Source organism: Oreochromis niloticus, linkage group LG9, assembly GCF_001858045.2.
Source record: "Oreochromis niloticus isolate F11D_XX linkage group LG9, O_niloticus_UMD_NMBU, whole genome shotgun sequence".
Taxonomy (NCBI): Eukaryota; Metazoa; Chordata; class Actinopteri; order Cichliformes; family Cichlidae; genus Oreochromis; species Oreochromis niloticus.
In genome coordinates this window covers 2,577,937-2,597,713 of record NC_031974.2, presented here as the reverse complement: position 1 = coordinate 2,597,713, position 19,777 = coordinate 2,577,937, and the positions used below count along the sequence as shown (strand labels likewise).

The following is a 19,777-nucleotide window of genomic DNA, read 5'->3' as shown; positions in this document are numbered from 1 at the left end:
TGCTTCCCTCAGCTCTCGTCTGGATAACTTCCCGACCTGCAGCAGCCAATCAGATCCCTCCTACATGTGTTGACAGGCTAACAGAAGTACGAGGCTTCACTGATGCCCAGAAGGAGGAGTACTTCAGGAGGAGATTCAGTGATGAAGAGCTGTCCAGCAGAATCATCTCCCACATGAAGACATCCAGGAGCCTCCACATCATGTGTAGAATCCCAGTCTTCTGCTGGATCACTGCTACAGTTCTGGAGTACATGTTGACTACAGAGCAGAGAGGAGAGCTGCCCAAGACCCTGACGGACATGTACTCACACTTCCTGCTGGTTCAGACAAAGAGGAAGAAGAACAAGTACCATGAGGGACATGAGACGAGTCCACAGGAGCTGACGGAGGCTGACAGGGAAGTTTTTCTGAAGCTGGGGAGGCTGGCGTTTGAACATCTGGAGAAAGGAAACATCATGTTCTACCAAGAAGACCTGGAGCAGTGTGGTCTGGATGTGACAGAGGCCTCGGTGTACTCAGGAGTTTGTACAGAGATCTTCACAAGAGAGTGTGTGATCTTCCAGAAACCAGTCTACTGCTTTGTTCATCTGAGCATTCAGGAGTTTCTGGCTGCAGTCTACATGTTCCACTGTTTCACCAACAGGAAGACGGAGGTGCTGGAGGACTTCCTGGAAGATGAAATGAATGAAGAGGAGGAAGATGATGAGGAGGATTATGATGAAGACTTGAATTACACATCTGTAGCTGACTTTTTGCACATGGGCCTAAAAAAATCTCTTCAGAGTGAAAATGGCCACCTGGACCTGTTTGTCCGCTTCCTGTATGGCCTCTGTCTGGAGTCCAACCAAATAATATTATGTGGTCTGCTGGGTCAGACAGAGAACAGTCCAGAAGTTATTGAGAGAATCATTAACAACTTGAAGGAGATGAAAGCTAAGTTTATTTCTCCTGACAGAATCATCAACATCTTCCACTGTCTGATGGAGATGAATGACCTCTCAGTACATCAGGAAATCTTGGATTTCCTGAAGTCAGAGAACAGATCAGAGAAGAAACTCTCTGAGATCCACTGCTCAGCTCTGGCCTACATGCTACAGATGACAGAGGAGGTTCTGGATGAGTTTGACCTGGACAAATACAACACATCGTGGGAGGGTAGACTAAGGCTTATTCCAGCTGTGAGAAACTGCAGGAAGGCTCGGTGAGTCCAGATGTTAATATCATCCTAGAAACTGTAAAGACGCCATGAGTAGTCTGATATATACTCTAAGGTCGAGAAATATCTGAATGGTGACACATTTTTATAGTTTGTTCTCTTCACACTAATTTCGATTTAAAATGAAAATAGTGTGATACTTTCAGATTCTGAGCTTTAATTTGAAAGTTTCAACTAAAACATTTCATTCAATTTTGGTCATTTTCATACAAAATCTTCTTTTCTTAATAGTAAATAAGGAATTTTGTTAAAGCTCTTTGGAATAATTGAAGTCTGAACCTGTGGAGTATAGAATGGATTTCCTCCTGCCTTTGGTTTGCTCTTCAGCAGTGACATGCAGCTGCATAGGCTTCACATAAACGGGCTTTGTATTCCTCCTGGGTCTGTTGAGTTTACACAATAGATCCAGTTTACGACTTTACGGTCATGGCACCACTTACCTCAACATCCAGTTGTGAAAGCTGCATCAACCTGTGCCAAAAAGTGATCGAGCTGGAACAAAGGATATCCACGCTATACCAGATCCAGGGTGGTGAACGCGAACTTGACACGATCCTCCTTGGCAAAGCTCAAACTACCGCTACTAGCGCTGAGCTAGCCGACACAGTGCACCACCCAGCTGTTGTGTCCCAAGATCCCGCCAACAGTCAACCCAGGCTCTCAACTTGCGTCGCTGGTGCTTCTGCCATGGACGAGAACTGCTGGTTTCAACGCGTGGTGGCTGCAGAGGGGCTAGGAGGATCCGTCTCTCGCACCCTCACCCCTCCGGTGCGGTAGTACTGGAGAATAAATTCAATGTCCTGGATCCTGTGGACTTCCCTCCTCTGGCCGCTAGCCCTCACCATCCCGCTGTGTCGCTGAGGTCTGCGCCATCTTCACCACTACGCCCCCGGAGCCGCGGCGGGCAGCCCGACGCTGTGGTGCGAACTCACCGCAGAGAGCTGTGCTTTACCCCGGCCCCTCGGAGAAGAAGACCCACGCTGCGGCTACGTGGGAGTCACTCACGCGGTCCGGCTGGTGCATCTCCATTTGAACAACCCGGTGCCGTGGCGCGGGCGTCTCAGATGGCCAGCAGCCCCCGGTGGCACCTCCTCTCTCCACGCGGGTCTTCGGGGATTCCATCGTCAGGAACGTGTGGATGAGTGTGGCGCTCACGGTGTTGTTCCCGGGAGCCACCATCGTCGACATAGTGGACAGAATTCCTAACATCCTGGCGTCCCACCCACAGGCCAACCGGCTCATCATCCACATCGGCACCAATGATATCCCCAAACAGCAATCTGAGCTGCTGAAGCTGGACTTCCTCCAACTCTTCAGACTCCTTGGTCAGTTGCAGGTGAGTGCTTTTATCTCCGGGCCCACCCCCACCTGCGGCAGAGGGATAGGCCATTTCAGCCGGCTGCTCAGCCTTAACACCTGGCTTTCCTCCACCTGTGTCTCCCACGGTGTGGGTTTTATTAACAATTTTGATGCCTTCTGGGAGAGGAGGCATCTTTTTGGGGCAGACGGGCTCCACCTCAACGCCTGGGGACGCCGTCTGCTGTCCGCCAATTTGGCATTTGGCGTACAGCTCTCCCGCACACTGCCCTGTCATTACCCCAAATCGACATTACCTGCTGATCTGTCTGCCACTGACTGATGTCTCCCTGGTCCCAGCTCCTATATTTGTTCCACTTTTAAAGGTAATACACAAAACTCTGGACTCGGACCTCTCTCTCCCACAGTCAACACAATACCCGTCATAATCACAGAGAGCAACAGAATGATCATAAATCCAGTTACTCCAAAAACATTAATAACCTCCGGTCTCTTCTAAAATGTCTTCAAAAATGTCAATATCCATTGATCTCTACTGTCAAAAATCCACCAGTCTCGATCAGTATGGCACTTTTAAATGTCCGCTCTCTGTTGAACAAGTCTTTTATTATTAATGATTTAATTTTAGATAATAAACTTGACTGTTTATTTTTAACTGAAACATGGTTGGGTTCGGATGCACCAGTTGTTCTCACTGAGGCCTCCCCACCAAATTTTAATTTCTCTTTTTGTACTAGAAGTGGTAAGAGAGGTGGTGGGACTGCATCTTTAACCAACAACACACTCACCACCAAACAAATTTTATTTGATCATTTTACCACTTTTGAATTCCACGCTATTGTTTTTAGCAGCCCTCCAGTTTTATCTGTCACAATTTATAGACCACCTAAAGACAGTGCTGCTTTTATCAAGGAATTCTCAGAATTTTTAACAAACATACATTCAAAATATAATATGATAATTTTAACCGGTGATTTTAACCTGCACATAGATAATCCTTCTGACTCTGCATCAAAAGAATTTTTCAACATTCTTCACTGTATGGATTTTACCCAACACGTCACGCAGCCGACTCACAACAGAGGACACACTCTGGACCTGGTCATCACCCATGGGCTGTCCACCAGTGTGTCCTCTGTTGTTGACTTAGCTGTCTCTGACCACTACTGTGTGTTTTTTAACATCACCGGTTTTATTCAGCGGGAGACCTCGGTGCGAACTGTGAGGAGGCGCTATCTAACCTCTGAAGTGGCTGCAAATTTTACCAGAGTTTTAGACGAATGCCCCTCTGTGATTCTACCTGCACCCTGTGATTTTATTTTTAATCATTTTAACAGCAAACTGAAGAGAAGCCTGGACTCCGTTGCTCCACTCACCACCAAAAAGATTAACATAAAACGTGTATCACCCTGGAGAAACGAAGAAGTCAAACAATTGAAAAGAAATTGCAGGGCAGCAGAAAGGAGATGGAGGAAAGATAAAAATGCAATCAACCATCAAATACTTTGCGAGCAACTTAAAATGTACAATAATACACTCAGGAATTCAAGAAATTCATACTTCGCCAAAATAATCAGTAATAACAAAAATAATCCCAAGGTCCTCTTCTCCACCATAGATCATTTATTTAACCCTGATTTTAACAGCTCCCAAAGAACCCCCACAGACTCCCTCTGTGAGCAGTTTGCGGACCACTTCAGGGCAAAAATCAACACCATCAGATGTGATATTTTATCTTCTCGTGATATGATTTTAAACACATCTGAGGGCTCGATTGTACCTGAGGAGACACTGGACAGCTTTGTCCTGGTTAATGCTGAGAACCTTAAGAAAGTTTTCTCCACAGTGAGACCCACCACATGTCTTTTAGATCCAATCCCCTCTCCACTTTTTAAAACACTTTATGGATTTTTTGAAGCTGAGCTTTAATACGTGATGAATTGCTCTCTTCAGTTGGGTGTCTTCCCTGCTGCCTTTAAAACGGCGGTGGTGAGGCCCCTTCTGAAGAAGAGCAATTTGGATTGTAACAATTTTAATAACCACAGACCTGTATCCAACTTACCATTTTTAAGTAAAATTTTAGAAAAACTTGTTTTTACTCAGATTAATGATTTTTTTGAATGATAAACAGATCCTGGAGATATTTCAGTCTGGATTTAGGGTGAACCACAGCACAGAGACCGCTGAGATGTTGATGCATGCTTTTATTACCAGTCGCATTGATTACTGTAATGCCCTGCTCTCTTGTATTCCCAAAAACAATATTTCACCTTTACAACTTTTACAAAACTCTGCAGCTCGTGTGCTGACGAAGACCAGAGGGTGGGCCCACATTACACCGGTTTTAGAATCACTGCATTGGCTCCCCGTGTGTTTCAGGATCAATTTTAAAGTTCTTTTATTGGTTTTTAAATGTCTTAATGGTCTTGGGCCTTCTTATCTCTCAGATTTGCTTTTATCATATGAACCCTTGCGGACCCTGAGGTCCTCTGGTACTGGCCTTTTGATTGTCCCTAAAGTCAGGACACATACTCACGGAGAGGCAGCTTTTCAGTGGTATGGTCCTCGTCTGTGGAACAGCCTGCCGGAGGAGCTCAGGGTTGCAGAGAACGTACATGTTTTTAAGAACAGGCTCAAGACCCACCTTTTTTAATTTAGCTTTTACCTAGGGGGCTCTCTGCATCGGGGCTGTGATCGACCGTGGCTGCCGGGGCTCCGTGGGTCCTCTCAGCCTGGCTGGGGGGCTTCTTTGCCTTCCTTCTGCTGTGTGCCCAGCCTGGAGGCCGTCTGCGACCGGCTCCCGGTGCAGACGGCTCCCTGTGATAGTGTTTCCTCACCTGGCTCATGTGTGCCCAGCCCAATTTGACCTTTTAAGTTTGTGTGTTTGTGGTGTGTGTGTGTGTGTGTGTGTGTATGTACTCATGATCGTTTATGTTAATGAGACTGTGGGGAGTGAGTTGGAGGGCGGGGTGGGGTGGGGTGGGGTGGACTGCTTTTAACCATGTAAAGCACTTTGTGCTACTTTTCTGTATGAAAAGTGCTTTATAAATAAAGAGTGATTGAATATTGTAGATCATTGTCTATGTGTCTTGTGAAGCTTTGCTACATGTCAGTGACTGGGAGAGTAATATCTTCCTGTACATTTGACAGTTCTGTTGTGGTGTCATTTTTAAATAGCATATATAATAAACAGCCATGTATTGCTGTATTTAGAGGTGTCTGCTCCGTCTTTTTTTTTTCCATCCATTATCTTGGAGGTTGATCTGACTTTCATGTGTCCAAAGAATGTTGTTTCAGAATTGATCAGCCTTTCTATTAATTTTTTTTGTAAATTTTGTTTTTTTTGTTTTTGTCTTGAGGCTAACGAGTAGTTGAATGTTGTGCTTTTCTTTAATAGTGTTGTTTACAGTCCCAATGGGCCAGGGGAAGAAGCTGTTTGTGAGTCTGGAGGCGCTGACCAAAGACCAGTGGGTCAAACAGGTGGTGGGCGGGATGTAAGGGGTCATATGTGATGGCCCTTGTTTTCCTGCAACAGGAGGATCTGGCGAAGGCGTGGCAGATGGCAGCCAATGATTTTTTTTAGAGGGTATTAATTACCCTCTGTGGAGACTTCGTGTTCTCAGCTGTGGTCCCTGTGTACCAAACACCCAGGCAGTAGGAGAGCACAGTTTCCACTGAGGACTGGTAGAAGGGCAGCAGCAGCTTCTGGTCCAGGTTATTCTTCCTCAGGACATGGAGAAAGTGGCCAGGGGATCTGAAGATGGTCCAGTTTGATGATAAGGATGTCTGGGATTATGGTGTTGAAGACTGAATTATAGTCCATTCTCATGTAACTCCTCTTTTCTCCCGATGGCTCAGTTCTCTGTGATGGGGATGGCATTCTCCATAGACCAATTTGCTCTGTGCGCAAACTGGTGGAGGTTAAGCGAGGGTGGTAGGCAGACTCTGATGTGCTGAGAAACTATGCACTTAAACACTTCATGACTACAGATGTGAGGGCTGTAGATGTTTAGTCATTGAAGCTGTCTATTCTAGACATTTTGGGCATAGTGGAAATGATGGTGGAGGCCTTCAGACAGGAGGGAACAATGGCATGAGTCAGGGAGAAGTTGAACAGCCTAGTGAGGATCTCTGTCAGGTGGTTCCCTCGAGTTGGTTGTTTGCTTCAGATACTTCCTTCTTGTCCTTTTTCCTCCTAACTTTATTTAATGCTTAAGAAAAATAAATAAATAAATAAAGCAGTGGGGGTTGGACTCTTGACTAGAGCGTATGTATCGAGTAAGGGTCCCCAGGCTAGGCCCCTCTAATTCCCAAGCCTACTTCGGATATGTGTGAGATATATATAACTGAAGCCTGGCTTGGATATTTCCTGGATTAACAAGTTACATGTCAGGTGTCCAGGAACCAGGACACAGTGATCAGAAGTGGACTACTGGAACAAGTAAGCATAAAGGGGTCAAAGGATGAGAATAGGAAGAGATAACATGAAGAGTATGTGGGACCTATGGAATCTTTAACACCTGGCAAGGGGGAGCCAGGATGTCAAGTAAGCAGAGTGATGTCATCATCCCCACCCGCTGCGATTGGGTACCAAGTCCCAAGAACATCTGGGCATTGAAGGTGTTGAGTGTGAGAGCAGGATTATGACTAAGCTGGAAACCTGGACCCTCCGTGGCTGATTACCAAGACTGTAGGAAGTGCCCTTTGAAGGTCTACTAAAAAATCCTACAGCGACCATCACCAAAACCAACCAGTTAATCTACACCACGGCAGCAGTGATCACTGAGATGCTTGGCTACAAGATCAACAGCCACAAGGAGCGGTACCCTCCATGGAGTAGGAGACTAGAGGCCAAGATAAAGGCAACACAAAGGGAAGTTAGCCAACTGCTAGTGCTGTAGAAAGGTGTGATGAAGACAGGGATGCCTAAGAAGTATAGCAAACTTCCCATACCTGAGGCCTTAGTCTTGACTTGGTCTTTGAAGTCTTTGCTTGGCAATTTCTGAGTTCAAAATGGGATACATCCCCAAAAGTTATCCCTCTTTATAAATCAGGAGACAGACATAGTTTTAATAATTATAGATCAGTATCATTGCTATCCCAGTTTTCTAAAGTGCTTGAAAAACTCTTTGCACAAAGATTTGATAGTTTCATTGAAAAACATCAACTGTTAAGCGAAAGTCAGTACGGATTTCGACAGAACAGATCAACAGCAATAGCATTAATGAATACTATTGAAGAGATTTCATCAGCAACACATAATAATAAATATACTATAGGGGTATTCATTGATTTAAAAAAAGCTTTTGACTCTCTGCAACACTCCATCTTGATTTCTAAGTTAAGTACTTATGGTGTGAGAGGAATAGTATTGAACTGGTTAAGCAGTTATTTAGATAATAGGTTTCAGTATGTGCAGTGTTTAGGCAATTCATCTGATAGAATGAAAATAGAATGTGGGGTCCCTCAAGGTTCTGTTTTAGGACCAAAACTTTTTAATTCATATATAAACGACATTTGTGATGTGTCAAAAATGTTAAATTTTGTTTTGTTTGCAGACGATACAAATTTTTACTGTTCTGGAGAAAACTTGAAAGAATTGGCTAAAATTATGGTTATTGAAATGAAAAAAATTTAAAAAATGGTTTGATGTAAATAAGTTATGGCTGAATTTGGAAAAAACAAAGTTTATGATATTCGGAAACCGTGTAAAGGAGGAAGAGATAGTATTATCTATAGAGGGAGTATTAATTGAAAGAGTGACAGAATTCCATTTTCTGGGTGTAATAGTGGATGACAAGTTAACATGGAAATCTCATATTGAACATGTTAAAAAAAAAGTTGGCTAAAAGTATTTATATCCTGGGTAATGTAAGATATATATTAGATTACAAGACAATGAGAATATTATATTTTTCATTGTTTCTACCCTATCTGAGTTATTGTGTTGAAGTATGGGGGAATATATATGTGACTAATATGAAACCATTATATTTATTACAGAAGAGAGCGATTCGAATTATGCATAATGTTAAATATAGAGAACACACTAATAGTTTGTTCATAAAATCGAAATTATTAAAACGAGAAGATATAGTGAAATTACAGACATAAATTATTATGTTTAGGGCAAAAAATAAAACACTACCTCTTAAGTTACAAAGTTTATTTGTACTGTGATCACAAAATGGTGACGGCAGAAGGAATTTTTTTTTTTAAGCAAAGGTTTGCTCGAACCACACAAAGGTAAATGTGTCCAACAGTCATAGGCATAAGAAACTGGAATTCTCTCAATGATCATCTTAAGTGTTGTACAAATGTTTCTCAATTTAAAATCTGCTATACGAATAAAATGATAAACCAATATGAAGAAGTTGAAAATAGCAGAATTTAATTGTAGAAAAATTATCCTTTTAGTCTGATATTTAGTGGTATTGCTCATTGTTGAGTATATTGTTGTGTTTGTTTTGTTTTGTTTTATTATGTGTAGAATATTGCCAGAGTGTAATTTTGGTTGCCTACTTGTATTATCACAGATAGGGGGCAGGTGTCAATAAGAATTTATTCTTCTTCCTGCTCCTTTTCATGCATCGAAACTGTATTACCGTTGTACCATGTGTGAAACAATAAATAAATAAATAAATAAATAAATAAAGGTGGTTGAGAATGATGAGCAGAGATCCTGTGGCTAACCAGCTGGACATGGTGTCTGTTTGTGTGAATGGTTAGATTGCTTTCTTTTCACCGAAAGGGACAGCATATAACACTTGTTGCATTTTTAGCACATGACAGTAAAAAGATTCTCTCAGCCTCATGTGTCCCAAGACAAATTCTTCACAATGTCTGCTTTCCTTTGACTGATTTTTAACAAACTTCATTACTTCATAACTTATTTACTCTTCTTTGTTTTTCATCATGATCTCATAGTTGCTGTGCACGATATTAATTTCCTAATATTCTGTACAGTTTTCTTAATAAAAATGTATATGGACAAATTTCTTATATTCTTATGTGCACATACCCTAATTTTTAATTTAATATCTATCTATCTATCTATCTATCTATCTATCTATCTATTATACAGTCTGATGGCACGTAAATGCACTGACATTTCATTCTAATGTGCAGTAACCGGTGTATGCACTAAATGATAATAAGTTGGCTATTCTATTCTATTCTATTGTAGTATAAGGCCCTTACCAGCCACTTGTGGCACTTTACCTTTAATTGCTGTTCATTGTGGGATACGGTATCTATCTTTCTATAGCACAATTTCCCTTTATGATGTTCCATCCATTCATTCTCTTCCACTTATCCTTTATAATGTGTATTTATTATTATTAATGCACTAACAAACATGACCGTGAGAGGCCACAGTGGGTAGGTGTCCGTTGACACCCACCCACTTGGGTCTTCCATGAGATAAATATGACTCAACAGCTATGAGTGCTCCACAGTGCACTCATAGCTACCCACTGTGGGCCCATTAAACAAACAAACAAAAAAAAACAAACTTTTTGAACTTTCCATTTACAGCAGGGGTCCCCAATCCCAGTCCACGAGGGCCGATGTCCCTGCAGGTTTTAGATCTCACCCTGGGTCAACACACCTGAATCACATGATTAGTTCATTACCAGGCCTCTGGAAAACTCCAAGACATGTTGAGGAGGTAATTTATCCATTTAAATCAGCTGTGATGGATCACAGACACATATAAAACCTGCAGGGACACCGGCCCTCGCGGACTGGGATTGGGGACCCCTGATTTACAGTGTTTGCCATTTTTGTTTTCTGTCCTTAGTATTTATGATAAATCCCTGACTTCCATTATTTCTTCACTCTCAGACTTTCTGAATGTTGGCTGTCAGAGACTCACTACAAAGTTGTGGCCTCTGCCCTGAAGTCTGACACCTCCCACCTGATGGAGCTTGACCTGACAGGAAGTAAACTGCAGGATTTGGGACTGAAGCAGCTCTCTACTGGACTGGAGAGTCCAAACTGTCGACTTAAAACACTGTTGTTAGTTCAATTTTGCCTTTGAACCTCATAAATCTTTTAGTCACAAATAACTTTTTAGTGGTGATTTAGGGCTGTGTGGAAACCTTACTGTGTTTATGACTTTCAATTTTGAAACATAGTGTATCCAGAAAGTATTCACAGTCCTTGTACATTTTGTCATCTAACATTCCAAAAGTGATTAAATTCATTTTTTCACCTCAAAATTCTATATACTTCAGTGAAGCACCTTTGGCAGCAAGTACAGGCTCAGGCCCTCTTGGGTTTAATGTTACAAGCTGGGCACACCTATTTTTGAGTTGTTTCTCACATTCGTCGTAGAACCTCTCAAGCAACATCAGGTTAGATGGGTAACATCACTGCACGGCCATTTTCAGATCTGAAATTGGGTTTAAGTCTGGGTTCTGGCTCACAGAATGGTCCTGTAGCCACTGCTGCAGAAAAACCACAGAAATGTTGAAAACATGATGTTTCCACAACCGGCACGTTGTTGTTGCTGTCATTGCTGCTGCTGCTCGTCTCCTCCCACGCTCTACTCCTGAGTCTTGGCGTGCTGCTTAAATAGGGGAGGCATGATTGAACAATAATAATAATAATAATAATACATTTTATTTATAGGCGCCTTTCAGACCCTCAAGGTCACCTTACAGTAGCACGTAAACAATACCATAAAAAACATTAAAAAAAATGTATATATAGCAAACATGGTAGATAAAATTTAGACATAAACAGTCATAAAAGTATAAAAGCAAATATAAAAACTGAGCAAGGTAAAAATGGCCTAAGACATATCAGGTGTATGCAATTCTGAACAGATGGGTTTTGAGTAGTGATTTAAAAGAGGTGAGACAGTGTGTGATCCGTAGAGCAAGTGGAAGTGCATTCCAAAGTCTCGGGGCAGAACAACTAAAGGCTCTGAGTCCCATGGTAGTCAGGCGAGCAGGTGGAACTGACAGAAGGGAAGCTGAAGAAGAGCGGAGTGTACGAAGGGGTGAGTATGTATGGAGAAGATCGGATAGATATGGAGGAGCGAGGTTATGAAGGGCTTTGAAAGTGAGAAGCAGGATCTTGAAATTGACACGGAGGTGAATTGGGAGCCAATGGAGCTGTTTAAGAACATGTGTTATATGTTCAGTGGATCTAGTTCTGGAAAGCTCTTGGTCTCCCTTGACCATCCTTGCTCTGTAGACGTACTCAAAGGATATCCTCGGTGTTACGGGGAAGCTGAGAGCTGCTACCTGGGCCCCATCCCACCAGCAATGGCAACAGCCACTGCAACCACTGTGTGCTGCCAGGTGATGTTGCCACCACCACCACATTGTTGCTGTCATTGCTGCCGCTGGTTCTCTCCTCCAACTCTCCACTCATTTGAGTCCCGACGTACTGCTTAAATAGGGCAGGCATGATTAAACCAAGGTTACCAGCTGTCTACCATCCTCTCCTGGCAATGCCCCCAAAACCGACTGCACTGCTGGAAAAAGTGAAGCCCTGTGAATATTTTCTGGATGCACTTCAAATTACTATTAATAGTTTGTAGACGGTTTTGGTTTGAAAATACATTAGTTTTTGGGCTGTGAGTAGTATTCTTCTTGAAATTGTGCAGGCAAATATACAAAAAAAGTCCTCAATTTATTTGTTGTACATTTGTTACAATATATAGATTAACTTCTATTACTGATCAGTGAAGCAGATTTGAGTAATTTTACATGATAATAATTTTAACCAAACCTTTTCTGATTGGTATTATTCTGTAACAACAGACTTGCTAACTGTGGACTAACAGAGATCAGTTGTGATTCTCTGGTCTCAGCGCTGAAGTCCAATCCCTCCCACCTGAGAGAACTGGACCTGAGCAGAAACAACCTGCAGGATATAGGAGTGACAAGACTTTCTGCTGGATTACAGAGTCCCGACTGGAGACTAGAGACTTTGAGGTCTGAAAAAATATTTAGATTTTTTTTTTTATGATGTGCATATAGTAATTTTAATTGATTTCTAAAATTGTAACTAAGTGGTATTGTATACCGGAAAACCAAAAGCCTGGACTTTGATGCACATGCTGGCAAAAGTTTGTGTTTATACAAATCCGTCTTTTTGGAAGACTCTATCACATGAATGTATTAGTTGACAATGGTTGGTTGGCTTTAACGTGAAATATTATTCATAGTTATTTCAAATTGCCCAAAAGCATAAAACAAGAAGAAAGGTGGAAAAATGCAAGATTTAACCTTAACATAAATAAGTAAACAAACAAATAATAATAAAAATATGTAAGCCTGCAGTGTGAGAGCGAAGTGCTCTAATGGGTTGATATGGTAACGTAAGGTCATTAAGATAAGATAAGCGGCCTGTTAAGAAAGCAGTCCTACATATTTTTTTAATATGTGCATTGAAGGACATATCCTGGTCAAAAATGACTCCAAGGTTCCTCATAGCATTACTGGAGGCACAGTTAATGCCATCCAGAGTAAGAATCTGGTTAGGTACCATATTTCTAACATTTTCAGGGCCAAATACATCTCTGGTTTGGTATCTTTTCATGTGTGAATTGGATGGGTTGTTATCGACATCTGGTGAGATTTCATGTAAAAAGAACCTTTTTGAAAAATGTTTACTTAGAAAATTTGTTGTTATATTTTTGATATTTTTTTCCTTTTTTTCTTTTATAAACTCAGACTAAGGTCCTGCAGTTTGTCAGAGATCAGCTGTGTTCATTTAGGTTCAGCTCTGAAGTACAATTTGTGCTATCTGAAAGAGTTGGACCTGAGTCAAAACGAGCTACAGGAATCAGGAGTGGAGCAGCTTTCAGCTGGACTAGAAAGTCCAAAATGTAGACTGGAAACCTTGAGGTCTGTGTTTGACAGTGTCACATATCTATAATCTCATCCAAAGTAATCTAGGTTTAATTTACTTTATCCTCCTAGGACCTGCCGTCCACATATGTGGACATCACATTTTGGGTTATTTAGACCAAAATACTCAATTTTGCTCTACACGGGCCTGATATCCACTTACAAGGACATTATACTGCTACTGTTCTATTAAAATTTTAAATGAATATCCTCATATGTGGCTCTCATTTTTCTTAAAAACAAAAATAAGGTAAAAAAAAAAAATCTAATTCTTTGTTTTTACATTCATCGGGCCCCAATATGCCCAAATATCAAAGAGAAATTAAAAATGCATGCCGTGGAAGAGTTCAGGTCTTAGGAGGTTAAAGTAACCTTTATTCAATAATTCTAAATGTAAAGAATTAATAATAATTCTTCAAATTGTTCTGCAGTGACTTGACTATCCTCAGACTCACCAGACAATTAGAAAAGTCAGGACCACTAATCTGCTGCCAGTAATATTACATGACGAGCATAAATCTGTGACTGAATTGTAAATAAATGTACTGTAATTTCAGACTAACTCACTGTGAACTACCAGGAAGCTGCTGTACATTTCTGGACTCAGTTCTGAAGTCAGTCTCTTCCTGTCTGACAGAGCTAGACTTGAGCCACAACAAACTGCATGATTCAGGAGTAAAACTTCTGTCTGCTGGACTGGAGAGTCCAAACTGTAGCCTGAAGACTTTAAGGTACAAAATCTAATTTCTCCTTTTGTAGAGTCTGAATCCCAGGAATAATTATTTTGCATATATATATCACCTACTGCTGCGCAATCCATTACAATGGTTCCCCCGTTTATCGCAGGAGTTACATTCTAAAAATAGCCTGCAAAGTAGACAGCTTTATTTCTTACAATTATTATAGATGTTTTGATGCTGTAAAATCCCTCACTACACACTTTGCACACATTTCTCAGATAGGCATGATCATTTTCACACTTTTCTCTCTTGTTTAAACACTCTCAAAGTTCAAAGCTTCGTAGAACAATAAGTCCAGTATTACAGAATGAAACAAAAGCTCAAACCCTGTTTTCATTTCCAGAACATGGGAAGAGAGCAGCTGTGAGAGAATTCAACATTAATGAATCAATGGTAGGGAAGTAGAGGAAGCAAGAAGAATGAATTGAGTAAAGTTTGACTTATCTGACTATTTTTGTTTCGTCTTATACTCCAGTGTGCCTTATGGTCTGAAAAATACGGTAACTTCTACCTTCCTTTAACATGTCCAGAAGTCCTACTTTTTGTGCGATGGTTAGTGTCACGGCTGCCGGGTTGAGCCGTGTGGTGAAGGAGGAAAAGGACCCAAAATGCAGGCAGTTGACTGGTGATGAGAATGACGTTTATTTACAGAAGTGGCAGTGACAGAACAGGCAGTGAGGAAATGACAAATGACTGGAAAACCTAAACTGGGAAAACTAAATGACAAACCTGAGATCATAAGAAATGGGGTGTGGGGCAGAGAGACGCAGACAGAGGAACGGAACACCATGGAACACAGACGAGCTGGCAACAGGCAGGAGAACACACAGGGCTTAAATACACACAGCAATAATCAGGGGATGAGAGACAGGAGGGCAACACACCTGGGAGAAATCAGAACTGACGGGACAGGGGAAATGTAAACTGAACACATTCACATGAAACGGGGACCTTCAGAATAAAACAGGAAACTCAGACACAGAGAACCAGACAAGACACTGAACTAGACAGACAGATTCACAAGCAGACAGTGTGAGTGACACCATAGACAGACAGAACACAGAAGTGGGACCAGGGCAGGCACAGAACAAAACCCTAACAGATGGCAAATCATAACAGAATACATACTCAGAATAAACAAAAGCATAAAGAAATGCAAAACACTGAGCCGGCAGACTCAGGACCATGACAGTTAGCATCTTCCTCTGCCTTTTGGGTGCTACCATAGGTGCCTTTGATGGTGCAAAATGTTTCGTTGACATTGTTGTGTTTGTCGGGGAGAAAACCTACAAATATACAGTACAGAACTTCAGAGTCACACTGCTAGCGATCAAAGATTTATGTAAATTTGACAAGCTGAACGCATTCTGTACTGTACAGGAGACACGGAATGAGATTGATTGACGGTGATCTATAGCCAGTCACGTCGCAGAACACAATGCGCTGTTAAAAAAAAATCATGCAAAATTGCACAAAAAATCCGCGAAAGAGCGAGGGCGTGAAAGGTGAACTGCGTTATAGCAAGGGACTGCTTTATTGTAATTTCTTTTTTTTTCTTTTCTTTTTTTAAAAATATTTCTATAGGCTGAAGGACTGTCTTATTATGGATGATGGCTGTGCTTCTTTGGCTTCAGCTCTAAAGTCAAATCCCACCTATCTGAGAGAGCTAGACCTGAGTCACAACAAACTACAAGATTCAGGAGTAAAGCTTCTGTCGATTGGACTGTGGACTCAAAACTCTAGACTTAACACTCTAAGGTATAAGATCTAATTTCCCTCTGTGGAGACTATAAAAAACAGCAGTCACTGTTAAATAAAAATCTTTTCTTCTACAGGATAAAGGACTGTCAGATTACAGATAAAGGCTGTGATTATCTGTTCTTAGCTCTTAACTCGACCCAATGTCCCCTGAGAGTGCTAGACCTGAGTTTGAACAAGTTAAAGAAAACTGAAGAAGAACTGAAGCTGATGTTTGGGTTTCTGAAGACACTTCACTTAAAGACTGTGGTCAGGTGAGGAAAGTAATAGACTAGCCTATTCTGGACAGATTTCAAAACTAGCCACCAAGAGAAAGTCGTTAGTCAAATGTTTACTTTGAATAATTTCTGAGTTGACCCAAAAGTAATTTGTTGTGTTAATCCATACAGGTTTACATGAACCTGGAGTATGGAGGAGGAGACAACCTTCATTAAGCTGCCTATCACCACCCTGAGTTCAAATTCAAACATCCTAGAATAACTTGATTTTGTCTTCCTTCCCTTAGATAGTCACTTGATGACTTTATTTAAATTTATGAAGGCTTTCATTTGATTCAGTGAACTACAGTGTTAAGGTCTATAAGAAGATGTGAATGCAACATTATGGGAAATCCCTACTGCAACCAACTACACCCTACACCTTGTTGGCAGTGATCACTACTACGCTTGGCTACAAGATAAACAGCCACAAGAAGCAGTACTTTTAATGGATAAGGAAACTAGAGGCCAAGATCAAGGTAGCATGGAGGCCAACTATCAGAGCTGCACAAAGATGTGATGAGATAGAAGCCGGGATAATAAACAAGGTTCTCCACTGAACCATCCAACATGTACTCTCAGTGTCAGATGAACAATATGAGAACAGCCCCACCAAGGCTGGAGACAGAACAATACTGAAAAACCTTATGGGAAAAGGATGCAACCCATAACAACAATGCACTGTGGCTAGTACAGCTGGGAGAAGATTACAGCAAGCTCCCTGAACAGGATCCAGTAACATCGCAGTGATAGACATCCAACACAGAGTATCAAGCATAAAGAGTTGGACAGCACCAGCCTCTGGCATGATTCCCGTGCACTGGTAAAAGAAGCTAAGTGCACTCAATGAGCGACTGTCAGCACAAATTGAACCAGCTGCTAATGAACGAAAGTGGAACCAGCTGCTAATGGTGAAACATAACCATATAAGCTAATCGAACAGTGGACAGTCCTGATCCCCAAGGGTCCTCAGAAGGGACCTGTCCCATCCAACTACCAGCCAATAACCTGCCTCAGATTTTCAGTACCAGATGGAAGCTCCTGTTGGGCATCATAGTGGCTAAGATGAACAGGCATATGGCTCAAGAAAGGCACAGATAGAAATTGGCAGAAACACCAGAGTGGAAAACTCAACACCACGCACATGGATACCGGAATGCCTAGAACTATACAAGATCAACAGGACCCTAAGAGCTTTCATCAGGAATTCAGTGGTAATGTTGTAAACAACAATGCAGACCAACTTCAAGCCGATTGCACAGGTCACCATCAAGTGCATGATTTACCAAGGCAATTTACATGTTATCTGGAAATAACCAGACAAGAGAGGGTTTTCAGAAAAAACTGTTAAATGTTCAGTTTCTATGCCATATGTTAAAACAAGATCTAGAATGTGTCATTTTTAGCATCTACGTGGATATTAAAATCACCCACAATGATTGTTTTATCAGAGCTGAGCACTAAATCAGATAAAAAGTCTGAGAAATCAGACAGAAATTCTGTGTAAGGCCCAGGTGGACGATAGGTGATAATGAATAACACTGGTTTTTGAGCTTTACAGCTGGGGTGGACAAGGCTAAGCATCAGGCTTTCAAATAAAGGAAAGCTCTGTCTGGGTCTTTGGTTGATTAAGAAGCTGGAGTGTGAGATTGCTGAAAATAGCACTGTGTTCTAGGTTTGTGGCAGTGTAACCATACCACATTACACTTTCTGTATTCCCTTTTGTTCTTCATCAGTTCCTAAATCTAGACCTAGGCCAGGTTCTGACTGTGGTGTACATTTATATCAAAAGTGGTACAAATTTACTGTAGACTCGAATGAACCTTTTTCCAAAAACTGGCAATATGTAAATGATTGGCAAGGCTTTTTCCACGCTGTGGTCTGTCTGTGGGAAAATGGATGCCTTTAATGTTAGTGTTTCAACACATCTGATTATCGCACAGAAGTTCACTATTGCTCATGTGGCGAAGAGCAAGGATCAAAAGGTACTAAAGGCAACAAATTAGACAAAGGACACAAATTCTGACACAGGGTGTTAGAATTAGTTAGTTTTCAAATTCTGCAGTTACTATACTAACTATACTAACTTTAGCTTAGCTACCAGTCACACCAGGTACATTGTGTAAAGTACGATAAATTGTTAGTGTTTCATACTTCTAATATAATATATGCTATATATATAGTTGAACATGTGGTTGTGGCATTCAATGTATTCGTGGGATAGTTTGCAGCTTGTGGTAGATACTTTAGGTCAGCGGTCCCCAACCCCCGGGCCTCGGACCGGTACCGGGCCGCGAGAGTTGAGGCTCAGGTGTGAAATGTATGGTTTTCAGGGTTTTTATCGGTTTTCAGCGTTATTTTGTTATCGTTTTTATCGTTAACTCGGTTTTCCTGGGTCTTTTCACGTGTGTTATGAATAAATCTTCTTTTTTCGGTACCGGCACTAGTTTTATTTTGTTGTATTTATCCGCGACACCTTATTGCCGGTCCGTGAAAATATTGTTGGGCATAAACCGGTCTGTGGCGCAAAAAAGGTTGGGGACCACTGCTTTAGGTCATAGAGGGAGAGCATGGAGCCTTACAGACTGGAGGTTTGATTATGAACAGACTACCTTGAATCAAACCTGTTGGCAACAGTTGCCCATTCTTGTAGTTGTTCAGTCCTTCTGCTGTCGTTGCAGCAGGTTTCTTTACTTTTCTTTACTTATTCACTCTGTTATTCCAGTTAGTCCAGTCATCTTCTTGCCTGCATTCTTTGGGCCAATGAGCCTCCATTTTGCATTGTTTAAACCTGTGCTCCCCGTCATTCACCCTTTCAGTATCTCTTTCATCCAACCCACCTTCTCCCTATCTCCACCTCACAGACAGGTAAGTCAAAGCTCCATCCGATCCTCAGCGTATTTATGTCAGGGTTGGCTGTGTGGCAGGCAGGCAGGCAGGAGTGGGGGACCCAAAATGCAGGACTCAACACGGAAGTCAAACTTAAAGCTGTTACGGGTCCGAAATTGAGGACGAGAGTAAAACAATCATGGTCCAGAAGAGGTCGATCAAACAACTGATTTTTAATGAATACACGCAGCGTGGGGAGACGTACACTGGAAACCATCAGTTGTAAATCCCCGACCAAAAATACACTTCAGATTGCTTTTATAACATCAGGGTATTATGACGCCCCCTCATGCGTTTACAAGCACATAATTTGCATCTTAAGAACATTCTTTGCCCCTTGTACAGACAATGATCTATTCTAAGAGATAAATGCAGACACAGAAGTTCCCCTTTCTGGCATCCATCCAAATATGGTGATGATCTCAGGCCTTTGAGGTCCCCATGGACTTGTCCTCCTCTTTGCGTCACCTGTTGCTAGGCAAACTCAAATGCAACAAGAAGCTGAATACATTCAGGCCTTCACTCAGCCACTATTTTACTGTAGCAATATACTCAGCATATAAGCTTTTAAGATTATAGATTTAACTCAACGATTTAAAGTGGTTATAACTGCACCTGTAATAAACATGTTAATATTTGATTATGATAACCCCTGTAATACAAATTATAACATAATGCCAGCAACTTCAATAAATGCTTGGATGAAATGATAATTAATGCAATGATAAAGAT

The 19,777-nt window shown here is 41.5% G+C and overlaps 1 protein-coding gene across 1 annotated transcript; it reads left to right on the top strand.

Annotated features, from left to right (window-relative positions):
- The first annotated feature begins 521 nt into the window (after positions 1–521).
- LOC100710722 (ribonuclease inhibitor) lies at positions 522–17,888 on the top strand. Its single transcript, XM_013267097.3, has 8 exons — positions 522–1,201; positions 10,379–10,552; positions 12,310–12,483; positions 13,225–13,398; positions 13,959–14,132; positions 15,726–15,899; positions 15,977–16,153; positions 16,289–17,888. The coding sequence occupies exons 1-8, from the start codon at positions 621–623 to the stop codon at positions 16,296–16,298; spliced, it is 1,638 nt and encodes a 545-aa protein (XP_013122551.2). The 5' UTR covers positions 522–620; the 3' UTR covers positions 16,299–17,888.
- The last annotated feature ends 1,889 nt before the right edge of the window (positions 17,889–19,777 follow it).